This window comes from Gadus chalcogrammus, chromosome 3 (assembly GCF_026213295.1).
Source record: "Gadus chalcogrammus isolate NIFS_2021 chromosome 3, NIFS_Gcha_1.0, whole genome shotgun sequence".
Taxonomy (NCBI): domain Eukaryota; kingdom Metazoa; phylum Chordata; class Actinopteri; order Gadiformes; family Gadidae; genus Gadus; species Gadus chalcogrammus.
In genome coordinates this window covers 7,908,728-7,921,693 of record NC_079414.1, presented here as the reverse complement: position 1 = coordinate 7,921,693, position 12,966 = coordinate 7,908,728, and the positions used below count along the sequence as shown (strand labels likewise).

The 12,966-nt window shown below is 43.3% G+C and overlaps 1 protein-coding gene across 6 annotated transcripts; it reads left to right on the top strand.

Moving 5' to 3' along the window:
* Positions 1-13: 13 nt before the first annotated feature.
* On the top strand, positions 14-12,344 carry suz12b (SUZ12 polycomb repressive complex 2 subunit b). 6 transcript variants are annotated; one of them, XM_056585739.1, is made up of 18 exons: positions 14-281; positions 638-782; positions 1,297-1,343; positions 1,427-1,491; positions 1,602-1,670; positions 2,065-2,114; positions 2,204-2,289; positions 2,635-2,866; positions 3,422-3,527; positions 3,632-3,737; positions 5,709-5,886; positions 6,641-6,726; positions 6,972-7,115; positions 7,784-7,941; positions 8,701-8,899; positions 9,286-9,365; positions 10,058-10,090; positions 10,386-12,344. In XM_056585739.1, exons 2-18 carry the CDS (start codon positions 653-655, stop codon positions 10,705-10,707), a joined length of 2,091 nt encoding a protein of 696 aa, XP_056441714.1. In that variant the 5' UTR covers positions 14-281; positions 638-652; the 3' UTR covers positions 10,708-12,344. The 6 variants fall into 6 exon arrangements, with proteins under 6 accessions (XP_056441714.1, XP_056441711.1, XP_056441715.1 ...); XM_056585736.1 differs by having other exon boundaries at positions 15-281; positions 6,638-6,726; XM_056585737.1 differs by lacking the exon at positions 14-281 and adding an exon at positions 289-450 and having other exon boundaries at positions 6,638-6,726.
* Positions 12,345-12,966: the final 622 nt, after the last annotated feature.

Below are 12,966 nucleotides of genomic sequence, written 5' to 3'. Positions count from 1 at the left end.
CCCCCAGCTCCTCGGCCATTGGACGAGAGGCGTCCAATGCCTTGTTGTTCAGTACAAATCGGATGAAACCAAAAAACAGGCAATAATTCTGAGAAACCGTATCAATATTTTTGGATTAAAACATACTAGAATACCAAAGCGTGCGACCGGTTGTGATGATCGCACGCGGTACACCCCTGGGACTATCGGGTTGAGTGTTGTTCACTGGTGTGCTAGCCCCGCTAGCTAGCCCCCATCCTTCCTCCTCGGAGTCTCTTCATTTCCATGGGCTTCTGTCGCTGGTGAGTCCGCCCGGCGAGGCTTGAGCTCTGGCAGCCGTGGGGCTAACACATGCCAGCAGCAGCCAGGCGTTGATGCTATTTGTCTCTCTAGTTATTGTAACAGGTCATACTAATTGAGATTTCTTAGAGCAGTACGGAGTGGGGTAGGGACTGTTATTGCCAGCCAAAGGTTAGCCAGTATTTAGCTGTACCAGCTAATATGTTAGTTAGCATTGTGGGTTGAGCGTGAATTAGCTCGTTGGCTAATGTTAGCCACTGAGGACTACTTGCTAAGCTAACTTTCGCTCTTCTCACGTTCGGTTGTTTGCTTGCCCTATGAGGTGTATTGTTGTCTCAAGTGTTTTTTTGGTTTGTAGCGCTCAGGTGTTACTATGAGTGGCGGTAGTTGTAAAGCTAACGGCGCCGTGTATCCAGCTTCCTCCGCCGGAATGAACTCTGTGAAGAAGCCGAAGATGGAGCAGATCCAGGCCGACCATGAGCTGTTCCTGCAGGCCTTTGAAAGTAAGAGAATTAACCCGCACAGCAACGTAAACATGGTTGTAACGACAAAATAACACATTGCTGGGATTCTAGTTTATTTATTGACACGCGTGTCTGTTCTTCAATAGTCATTTAGTTCTTCCACCTCACAGTTTAGGGCTGACAGGCCTCTGCTGGAAGTGGGTTCCACTCACGGTGCTTCTTCCCTCGTTTCTGACTGCCTTTTTTATTACATATTGTTTCGTTGTGTTCGGTAATTGTTTTATAATTGGCTTATTGCCCACTCGGATCGAAATTGAGTTGTTGTACTATAATTAATGATCATACAAATTCAGACACTTCTGTAATGGCTTGGTTTTTACGTAAATTAGGTGCAGGATTTGGCTTTTTTGAATTGTGCAGTGCTTAATTAAATAGATGCCATTAATCTAGTTTCAAGATGTGTCCACGTTGACTAGAAACATGGCTGATTTGCTTACAGAGCATCATATGCAAATGTCTTCTAATAAACGTATCAAAATATGTTCTTTTACAGAGCCCACACAGATATATCGATATCTCCGCACAAGGAACTTGATAGCTGTGAGTAAAGTGTCCTATCTTATTCAATATTGTTGAACAAAGCTGTTGATACATCTGTTAAAACCGTTTCATTTTCGTTACAGCCCATCTTCCTGCACAGGACCCTCACCTTCATGTCTCATAGAAACATTCGAACAAACGCCAAAAGGTACATTTGTTGTAAAAGCTGGCATGATGTGCTAAATAAATAGAACAACACATCTCAAGCATGTGAACTGTGGCTAATGGTGTGTGGTATTTTTTTACTTCCTGCTGCAGGAAAACGTTCAAGGTGGATGATTTGTTGCAGAGAGTTGAGAGGATGAAGGGAGAGCAAGAATCTCAATGGTAACAAAGATGCCCCTTCAATATAACTTGATGACATACAATTGTATCATCCTAAGTTTATTATCTTTTCATAATACAGTTGAACCACTAACTTTACTTGAAGGGCAATAATTACAATTCTACCTTGTAATTTGGCTTGTGTGCATTGGTTTCAACATTTTAAACATCACCATTTTCAAATCAAACTGATGCAACATCTGGGTTGAGCATTTAATAGTGCTGGGTTTCAGTTTCCCTTTCCTTATCCCTGGCTCACTACTTGCTCACTACCTGAACCCAACAATAGCGTGTCTCTAAAAAATCCCACGTCGTGTCAATGTTTGGCATGGCCCTGCACGTTAAACAATTTGCTCTGGGATTTACCACATTGTCTCTCCTGCTGTTTTCTATTCAGCCTAGCGTCCCATCTTCAGCTAACCTTTACTGGTTTCTTCCATAAGGATGGTAAGTAAAGTCTCCTGGCTTTCCAGGTGCCTCTCTTTAGGTTCAACGGTATCATCATAATTTGACTATCTCTGCTTGTTTTCTTACAGAAAAGCCATCACAGAATTCAGAAAATGAACAAACCTCAGTGTCATTAGAGGTGCTACTTGTCAAAGTCTGTCATAAAAAGCGCAAGGTACTGTTAGGTTGAATCCTAATGTTTAATATAATCTTTCCCATGTCTTTTTCCCTTATTCTTTCTCGTTACTGCAGCCATGGCTTTCGTAACAATCCCCTACTCAAATCAAACCCTTGATTTTTGCTATCTTGGCTTGCTCCGTGAAATAGGAGAAACGTGTATAGCGCAGGTTCAAATATGCCAAGTTGTTTGAAGACTATAATCGCATTATAAATCAAATGTGCGGTTTAAACTGCTAAATTAGACAACATGATTTCAACGCTGCAGTGTTTGAAGTATTATTTGTAGCATGCCGATTTGTTAAGTCAGCCTCTACTCTCATTGTGTCCCGTCTCATCGCAGGATGTCAGCTGCCCAGTAAAGCAAGTGCCTACCGGTAAAAAGCAGGTGCCTTTGAATCCTGACAGCAACCAAACCAAGCTGGCCCCCTACCCCTCCTTATTGGTCTCCAGCAGCGAGTTTGAGCCCAGCAACAGTCACATGATCAAGTCCTACTCGCTGCTGTTCAGAGTGTCCCTCGCAGGGAGGAGGGAAGCCAACGGGCTGGTCAATGGCGAGGCCAACGAGAACATCGGTACGTGGAACTGGGAAGAAAAGCAAGGGTGTTAAGAGTGAAAAACAAATATTCTTGCCTCTTCCTCAAACTGGTGTGGTAATTAAGCTCAGGGGGACATTACAATAAGCAGAAAAGGCTCTATACAGGGACCTTTAAGCATATGCCACATGTGGAGCCAAACAAAGACATTGACTAATAACGGGCTGAATTGGCATCTATACGTTCTATCTGCGCTTTATCATCCCCAGAGAAAACACTAGATACCGATGAGTTACGGTACAGCCACCATCCCATAAATGTTTTGTTTTTTTCCGAACCATGGCAAATCCAAACCTTTTTAAGGAGCCTCCCTTTTTTATGAAAATATTTTGGATAAACTTTCATTGCAATTTCCTGTTTCACAACACTGCAGTAGAAAGGGGGTCAACAAAAATAGATATTTTCAAATGATCCATTTGGTGTGCCAATGATCAGTCATGTGGTCTGCATACAGAGTATCAGCCCCCCTCCCAACAGATGTATGAAGAATTTTTAATTATTTATAGATAATGTTTATTTCCTCCCATTGGGCAGATGTTACAGAGACCCCAAGCAGAAAGAAGAGGAGTTCTTCGCACAGAGAGGATGACGGCTCTACCGAGACCTACGTTGCACAGATGACTGTCTTTGATAAAAACAGGTTTGAGTTTTAAGCCACAATATCACGACTCTCTGAATAAGAAAATGGCTGCTTTACATAGTACTGTGTGCCAGAAAGCCCGTTCTAATCCCTTTGCCTTGCAGGAGACTGCAGCTGCTGGATGGAGAGTATGAGGTGTCGATGCAGGGCATGGAGGACAGCCCCGTGAGCAAGAAGAGAGCCACATGGGAGACCATCCTCGACGGGAAGGTATGTGTGGGTTTAAGTAGGATATTGATGCAGAGGGTCCATCTAGATAGTACTTACGCTGTCAAGACCATAATGGTTCTCATGTAAAGATCTTCTTGGTCATAACATTTAGGAATTTTACATTCATGCATGTAAAAGGAAAATAGCCTGGGGTTGATACTAGTGTAACAGCTTAAAAAAGTATTGATCATTATCAGTATTGATATATATAGATTTTCGATAAATATCGATACAGAATTTTTGAAACTGTTACAATAATTATTCTCTGCAGTATCGATACACATACCAGCTACGCATCCTGCTCTGTTTTCTACGACTGGGAGTTAAAGATCCCATTTTGCGACTTGATTTGTATCATGTCACCCACTTCCTAATACCCCAGTATGCTTTGATTGGTCGAACGAGAAGTTGTAAACCTTGCAGGTAGCCGGGAGTCGCAACTGTGCCTCCCGGCTTCTGCACCAGCAACCGCAGTCTGACGTCGCACTGTCACCGAAGTAAAGTTCTACCTGTTTTCCGCACTTATTTAGGGATGTTTTCGGTGGGTGCGAAAACTTCCCCTGGACTGGACTTGGGTTTTCTATTTTAGCAGTCATAAAACATTTATACATACTAGGGATGGGCGTGAGGAATCGTTTACTCGAGTACTCCTCGTTACAAATGAACTCTGTTGGTGGACAGGCAAACTCGAGTTTGCATATACACAGAGACAAAGTTTTCTTAAGCAAATGTATACATTTTCTGTGCGGCGCCACTAACGCATGCCGTGGGCACAAAGCTAATGAAATGTATCAAATTTCTGTGTGGCGCGTGCCGTGCCGTGTGCAGGCACGCCAGAATTCAAAAAGTAAAGAGATGAAGGTTAAAGCAAAGCACAGCGAAGAATTGAAATACTTTAAAGAAATAGGAGATCAAAAGGTGAAATGTTAAATATGCCCTATAAACCTATTATACAACTATGAACTCGAGCCACGAACCAAAGGCCTTATTCTGGGACTCCAACCCAGACAGACGTCGGGACTCTAACCCAGACAGAACCCAGTTCTTTCTCGGGGACTCCAACCCGACCTAAGGAACATGGTCCTTTCTCTGGGACTCCAACCCAGATTCTAGGACTCTAACCCAGACAGAACTTGGGTCTCAAACCATTAAAGCATGATGTCATCCTTTTACAGTCTCATCGCTACAGCGCCAACGTAGCGTGCCTCCTCTGATTAACAGTACGCAGTACGGTCTCTCGCAGTAGTTCGGCTCACGTCTCATTGCTCTGTGATACGTGTTAGCTCAAAGTTAGCCAATACAGATGGGATGTCAAGTGCAGCGCCTCTGTGACCGGCTTTGGTCGAGAAAAAAAAAAGTCCTGTTCAGAAGTACTTTGGATTGAGGTCAAATTACAAAGGAAAGTCCAAAGAGTCATGTATATACCCATATGCAACAACAAGGTTTTTGGTTTCATAACTGTGCACATGCACAGCAATAGCTATCTTTTTCACAAAATCTGACCTGCACAAACTACATTAAATGAAAGCTGATTCTCAACTGATTGCAACAGTCCAAACCATATCACTCTGACTAAAACTCACAAATAACAAATGAACAATCTTTCCCTTTTCTTTTTAAAAACAAATGTTTGTAAGAAGTTTCCACCTGATAACAACAATTTTATTAAATATCGAAATTTTTCAAGGTATTGTATCGAAGTTATAAAATCCAGTTTTCTGACCACTAGTTAGGATAGCCTTCTGGTGGTTGGGCTGCTTGAGTCCTGGCTAAAAGTTTCAGTTTTCAATCCCAATGGCTGCAGTCTAGAGGCCATTTCAATCAAGGTGAATCTTAAAGAACAAAATGGCTTATGAGAACGGCATTTGCTAAATTAATAAACTGCAGCAACTGGGGTCATTTGACAACCCCAGGTTGTAGACGTCGTTCACCAAGTGAATAGTTTCCCCTTATTTCGCCCTCTCCTCACAGAGGCTGCCTCCCTTCGAGACCTTCTCTCAGGGCCCCACGCTGCAGTTCACTCTGCGCTGGACCGGGGACGCCGGAGCCAAGTCCACGGCGCCTGTGGCCAAGCCCCTGTCCACGCGCAACTCCGACGGCTCCAGCCCCATGGAGACCCGCACCAGCCACCACCGGGCCGCCCCACTGGGTAGGCCCCAGATACACAACTGGCAGCAATGCTTCCACATGGTGAAATCCGTACATGCAAGAGAGAGAGATCCTCTGAGGTGTTCTCAGCTATCGTAGGTGACAATGAGGGAGACCTGTGAGTGGAAGTGACACAATGAGCCAAATGCATGCCTTTTACCTTTCTTTGATTGAGAATAGACACTTTCTATTTTCCCTCGTCAATAATGGTCATTATACACTGGAAGGAAAAAAAGTCTACATGCCTGTTTTCCACGTGGTTTCAATTTTTTTTCATCATAAATGCAGTGGGCAATGATCTAGCAGAATGCAAGGGCTTTGACGGCTCCTACACTGAGTTCCATAGGACCTACATTCATGTGAGATTTTCTGTTTCGATTGCTGGATCCGATGGACCCTGAAGCACTACCGATTTTTAAGTTAACTGTTGTGCTTTTTCCATTGGAGTCTCCTGACTCTTTCGAACATAGTTCACTGTCCTTGGTATTTTCTGGGGTAATAGTGAAGCCTGGCATCCTTCATGTGAGCCCGGATGGCAGTGTCTGACCCGCTTGCATATGCTCATGTTTATGCGTGTTTGTGCTCTGGTTTCCTTGCATGCTTAAAAGCATGTCGGTTTTTATAGGCATGCACGTAAGGATAATCGTTATGAAAGTTTTATTATAGGTTAAATCCTTAGTAATGCTCGTCTAGACGAGAAGATTTAACACCACTTGCAAGTCTCTGATGGGATATCTCTGCTACTCTTTCAGCAGTGAAGGACTCTTTGAGCATGGACATCCAGACGAGGAGAGAGCTGGTCCAATGTGAACCGCGTCAAAAGCTGCGTATATTTTACCAGGTAGGTGGAAGCGCTGGTTTGATAATTCTTTTTTTACAAAGCATTACGGCGACCATCTCATTGGGGTGAAAGTGGTTCACTGGTTTGCATGGGAATACCATTAAGGATGGTTGTCTTGTGTTTATACATGTGGGCGTTATGGAGGTACTACTCGATAAATGCATATATTATTCAAAGACGACCGTGAGGAGGATTGCGCTCACTCCCTGGAGCTCCCTGTTGTAATGCATGTGTCCGCCATTCAGTTCCTGTACAACAACAACACGCGGCAGCAGACTGAGGCCCGGGACGACCTCCACTGCCCCTGGTGCACCCTGAACTGCAGGAGGCTTTACAGCCTGCTGAAGCACCTCAAGCTCTCCCACTCCCGCTTCATCTTCAACTATGTGGTGAGAATACACATCATCACGATGGGACCGCATATATTCAGTGGCATAGCGCGATGGTGCCTCACACAATCCAAGGATGAGGGCTCTCAAAGCATAGGTGTAAAAAGACACTTCAGGTCATTGAATTCCTATACAATTACAATAAGGCTGTTCTCAACAGTGCCCCTACTCTTTTGAACCAAATCGGGCATGTTAATGGGATTTGTTTGAAAGTCCCATTAAGATCCCCAGGTGAACAAATGGTGAATGGCTGTCAAACATGCCAGAAGTGAGGATGGCAATTGTTCTTCCACTGCGTCGTTGGCACATTGTTCCTACATTCGGAAGATCAACATTTTGAATGGACGGTAACTGAATATTTCGATACATATGTGAAACAGATTTGGGTTTCATCAAAAAGGGTATTAAGGGATCACACTAGGAGATTAACGGACAAAGATGATTTTGCCACAGTTGGTTTCTTATCAAAACTGAAACTAACACTAGTGGAGAAGCCTCTACCGTTTTCATCATAGACGATTCAACACAAGGTCAAAGCCAGCCTCAAAGTAAAGAGCTCAATCCCAGAAGGTTGCTTGTCGTAAGGCAGACTGTGTTTTTGCTACATTGTATTTGTGGAAACGTACTACAACGTCTTGTCGGCACGCCTTCTTTCCCTCCCCCTGTAGCCTCATCCCAAAGGCGCCAGAATAGACGTGTCCATCAACGAGTGCTACGACGGCTCCTACGTGGGGAACCCTCAGGACATACACAGCCAGCCCGGCTTTGCCTTCAGCCGCAATGGGCCCGTCAAGAGGACTGCGGTCACCCACATCCTGGTGTGCAGGTAACCATTCCCTCCTCCCGTCAACCTCGTGGGTCCTGCGGTGCTGACCCATCTCGGCCATCTTAATCATTAGTTTATTAATGAAATTGAAACGCAGGTGATTAAGTTCAGTGAATGTTACTTTAATGAGCTCGTTCAGAAGAACCTTTTATTAGGTTAAGGTAGAAATAAAATGTTGGGCTTATGTCTGCAAGGTGTATAGCTAACGCTACATAAGGACGGCAAATAATTAATGTTTTTATCAATGGATTCATCTATTCCCATGTTATTAAAACAACGACAATTTATTTGAAATTTAAACGCATCATTTGACATTCTTTTAAACCTATTTCTTCGAAACTAATAATTTTCAATAGGTTACATCTGCCATCTTTGCTAGATGCAACAACTTGACATGCACCACCTTTTTAAACGTTCAATTATATATAAAAGATATTGACGCATTGCAACCGCCCTACATTACATTAACCTAGGATTGGTTTTAATTACATTCAGTTAGGTCAGTCAGGCATTCAGACCCAACTTTACAGTGGCTGGTGCCGGATGCAAATTTGTAGAACTCTGAACCCTAATGCTGGAGCAATATGAGTGGTTAATTGATGGTTTACATAATCATTGTAATTAAATTGAGATCACTACCGGCTCTGTCCACGCGACATCCTTTGGCATATCTCTGTTCCTGCCTGACCCATCTCAGGTCAGCAGAATCTGTCTAAACGACGTCGCCCACACTGCCTTTCCCTTCGACCCCCTTTGCAGACCTAAGCGGACCAAGCCCAGCTTGTCTGAGTTCCTGGAGTCGGAGGACGGGGAGCTGGAGCAGCAGAGGACCTATGTGAGCGGCCACAACCGTCTCTACTTCCACAGCGACAGCTGCATGCCTCTCAGGCCGCAGGAAATGGAAGAGGACAGCGAGGACGAGCGGGACCCCGAGTGGCTCCGGGAGAAGACTGCCACGGTGAGCACATGTTTTGTAAAAGGATCGTCTGCCCTTTGTAGCCGTGTGCCTGATGTCACGGCTAGACTAAAATGTTACGTGGCGGGAACGCGAGCAGATGTCAAAGTGATGTATGTAAAGTGAGTGTCTGTCCGACAAGGCTCGGGGAGAATGTAATGGCTACATGTGTTGGGTTCTGGAACGCTAAGCACTGGTCCTGGTAAACCGAAATGCGCCATTTATTACAGTCCCATGTGGTGTCGGTGTGTGAATGTCGCACCAAAGAAAACGGGGACAACATGGCGGACTTGTGCACATTGTTTTGAACGAGGGCCGCATCGTTTAGCTTCTTCTCTTGTAAACACGGCGTTATGTTACAATTTCTTGGATTGTTTTTCTTCACGCAGCAACTGGAGGAGTTCACCGACGTCAACGAGGGGGAAAAAGAGGTTATGAAGCTGTGGAACCTGCACGTCATGCAGAAGGGGTGAGCACCTGGCTGTTTCCACCGGCAATTGGGACACTTTTTATTGTAGACATTGAAAATTAATGATCACGATAATTTTGGAGGAATTTGAAAATATAGATAAATATCCTGATATGCTCTTGGATTCAAAATAATATCTAACAACAACGGTCTAATCTAGTGTCATTTCATTTTGAAATATAACGACATTCAAGTGGTGGCAGGCTAAATCTAGTTTTCCTTCATGACTCGACGTTTCAAACACAACATTTGATAATTTTAAAGACTATCGAACTAGGTATCACGATAAGTTGATATCCTCATTTCATGACTTTTCCATTCAATGACGATAAACAATGTTTAATCTTTAGATCGATCCTTGCACACCGTCTAATTATATAGCCTTTATAGCTCCAACTGGGGGTGATGATGGGAGAACTTTGAGAGTACAGGTTTAAATCAGGGCTGTTAAAATTAGCCCATTAAAGCAATCTTATTTTAACTAGATTATTAAAAAAATAAGGATTTGACCACAGAATGTCAACATTCATATCAGAATTCATTTTTGTTTACTTTACATTCCAATTGAAGTAAGTGACAGCCTGTTTATGATGCCCAACTCTGGTGCTACTTATTTGAATTTAACTACTCTTGTAACTGTTGGTTTACAATTGTACTAAGTAACTGCCTGTTTACAATTCCCTAATCCGTAGTGTCCTGTCCGTTTCATATTCAACCAACCCTAAGTGAGTCAATAAAACTCCCTCAAGATCACTTGCTTATTAAGTACATTTGATGTGAACGATAATGTGTCATTCCATTTGATAATCTCATTTAACTACAATTGGAGTGGCTTAAAAAAAAAAAAAGTGAATTAAAAAAATGTATACTATTGCGATAAAATAATTGTATTGTTTGTAAGCGTTAGTTTAAGTACCATCAAATGTAATGTCACCCAATATATAATGTGTCAAAGTTAAATGAACCTTCAGAAAGTAAAGCCTGTCGCCCCCCCCCCCCCCAACCCCCACCCCAACGCAGCTTCATCGCGGACAACCAGATGAACCAGGCCAGCATGGTGTTTGTTGAAACCTGCGGCCCCTTCATCGCCCGCCGCAACCTCTGCCGCAACTTCCTGCTGCACCTGGTGAGCATGCACGACTTCAACCTGGTGAGCCTGGCCACCATCGACCGGGCCATGGCCCGCCTGCGCGGCATCCAGGAGGAGCTCGGGCCTGACGTGGAGCCCCTGGAGCCCCTGGAGCACACCCTGGAGACGGCTGCCAGCTGCAATGGCACCATCGGAGCCTCCGGGGGTGGCAGCAAGCTGGGCAAGAGGACAAAATGCGGCATGAACGACTGATGCCGGCCAGCTGGACGACTGCCAACGGTCCAAACATCTTTTGGTTCCTTTCTTTTTTCCCTCTTTTTTTTTATTTTTATTTTTTAAACCATCGACTGACCCCTTGGTGCTTGATACGGAGTCCTGAACAGGAGGAAGAGGACGGTGGACCCAGCAGAAAGATGACCGGAATACAAGTTTTAACATGTTTCCTAAGGACTTGAGAACTTAACCAAATATGAACAATATCCCAATATACACAACATACCCACGCCCACACAAGTCAGGCAAAATATGCATTTTGTAGAAGCCAGTGAAGTGACGTGTTCTGGTTGGGAGTGGTGCCAGTGCACCGTGTTTTTAACCCGACACCTCTGCGTTCAGGGTGTACCTGTACTAGACATCTGTATCAAAACTTCAGTAAAGATAAGACGTAACGATAACATGTCACTTTTTGTTTATTTGTACACGTACACAATAACCTTGTTGGCTCCTGTTATACTTTTTAGCTGATTTCTTTAGCACTTGGTATTTGTATTTTAGGGACTTGTGAACTTGAAGAAAATGCAATTTTTTTTGTTTGATTCTTTATGCTGCGCCAGTTGTCACATGCAGCTTCTCGAATTATTCACGTCTCTCCAGTGTGAACACCTTTTTGGACCGTGACATTGAGGATCACTGATTTGAAGGCTTTCGTTGAATTGGCAGAACATTTATTCTTCACACTTGGACTTGATGGAAGGCAAGGCGAGATGGGCTCAAAATTGCCATCTTTACGGGGGCAACCTCCATATAGCCATTGGTATGCTGTTGGTTTGTTGATTAGATCACAACATAACAAAGGGTTATGATTCTTAGGTCCAAGGCCTTACCGCCCTACTTTTTTACAGGGTGTTCTCTCCAACGGCTGGGGCTCCTATAGTCCCTCAGACCGTTGGCCCAACGCAAAGTACATTAACGGAACCGATTTACCAGCAGCACCATCTTGTGTGTCGAACCGCCACGATCACAACAGCAAGAGGTTTTTCATGCCTTTCTTTTCGTCCCGGCCCAATAAATGCTGGAAGTTTGTCGCTTAATACTTTTTGAGTTGGGGGGGGGTTTTGTGCGCTTCGACACGAGTTGTTAGTAGAGAATACTTTATGAATATGTTGTATACATTGTAATAATGTTAAATATTCAATTGTACCCCCATTGTGTATCCATCAAGATTTACAAACCCATGTTTTTGTTTCCTCAAAGCAATATTCCGGTAATGTGGATAATTGATATTTGAGATAACTTTTTTTCTTTTTGCTCCGTTTATGCCAAAGTGAGGGTGTATTTACTTATCTTTTATTTTGGGACAGGGGCCGGGTGGGTCTCCATTAGATGGGTTTTTCTATCAAGCAATTTTATCTTTGGTTCATTCAAAACTCCACTGATGGGAAAGGGTGTGTTAAATAGTGTGTCCACAAACCCACAATAAGCAGAACCATGACCTGTTTATCTTTTGTTTCTTTTCATTTTCACACCCTATTTCTTTAGGTGTGTAAAAGTCACTTCACCAATGTTGTCAAAACATCCTGGTAAAAAAAAGAACTGTAAACTTTGGATATGGGGATTTTTATATTTAAAATAAAAATACATTTGAACTTGATCCTGAATTATTTTGACTCACTCAGTTGGTTTGGAAATCACTCGGATACTTGCAGTAGCAACCAGTAGATCGTCAGGAGAATTTGTAAGGAAATCGAAGATTATAATGAATTGCCTCCCAACAAGAACCAATCCTATTGTTGGGATGTGCTGTACCATGGCACTGATCATGGTATCCAGTTTTTGGAATACTTTGCAATGTTGAAAGTGCAGTCCATGGACTGTTCACAAAGTATATAGTCCTGACTGCAAGCCAGTTTCATGTTGCAGGATGTTACTGCAATCTACAGAAAAAAGCCGCCATGGAGTGCACTATATGTGAATAGAATACTTATCTGCTTTTACCTAATGCAAATAAGCTCACCAATATTGCATCTATAGGGGCAGCTTGGGTCACCATATTTGTTTCTGCATGCTTTTGGTTTAACAAATCAACCCATGTATGAGCATCCTTCTGTCAAATAGTCCGCAATGCATTACATTTCTCAGGGGTCTGGACTCTGGAGTGATAGACAGCTTCGCAGATTGTCGCATGCAAAGTTAAGTATTCAGAAATATTCATATTCAGTGAAATGTAAAAGTGATGCCAGTGCAATACAAGACAAAAAAGAAAAGATACGTGATTTGAAAAGTACATATCAT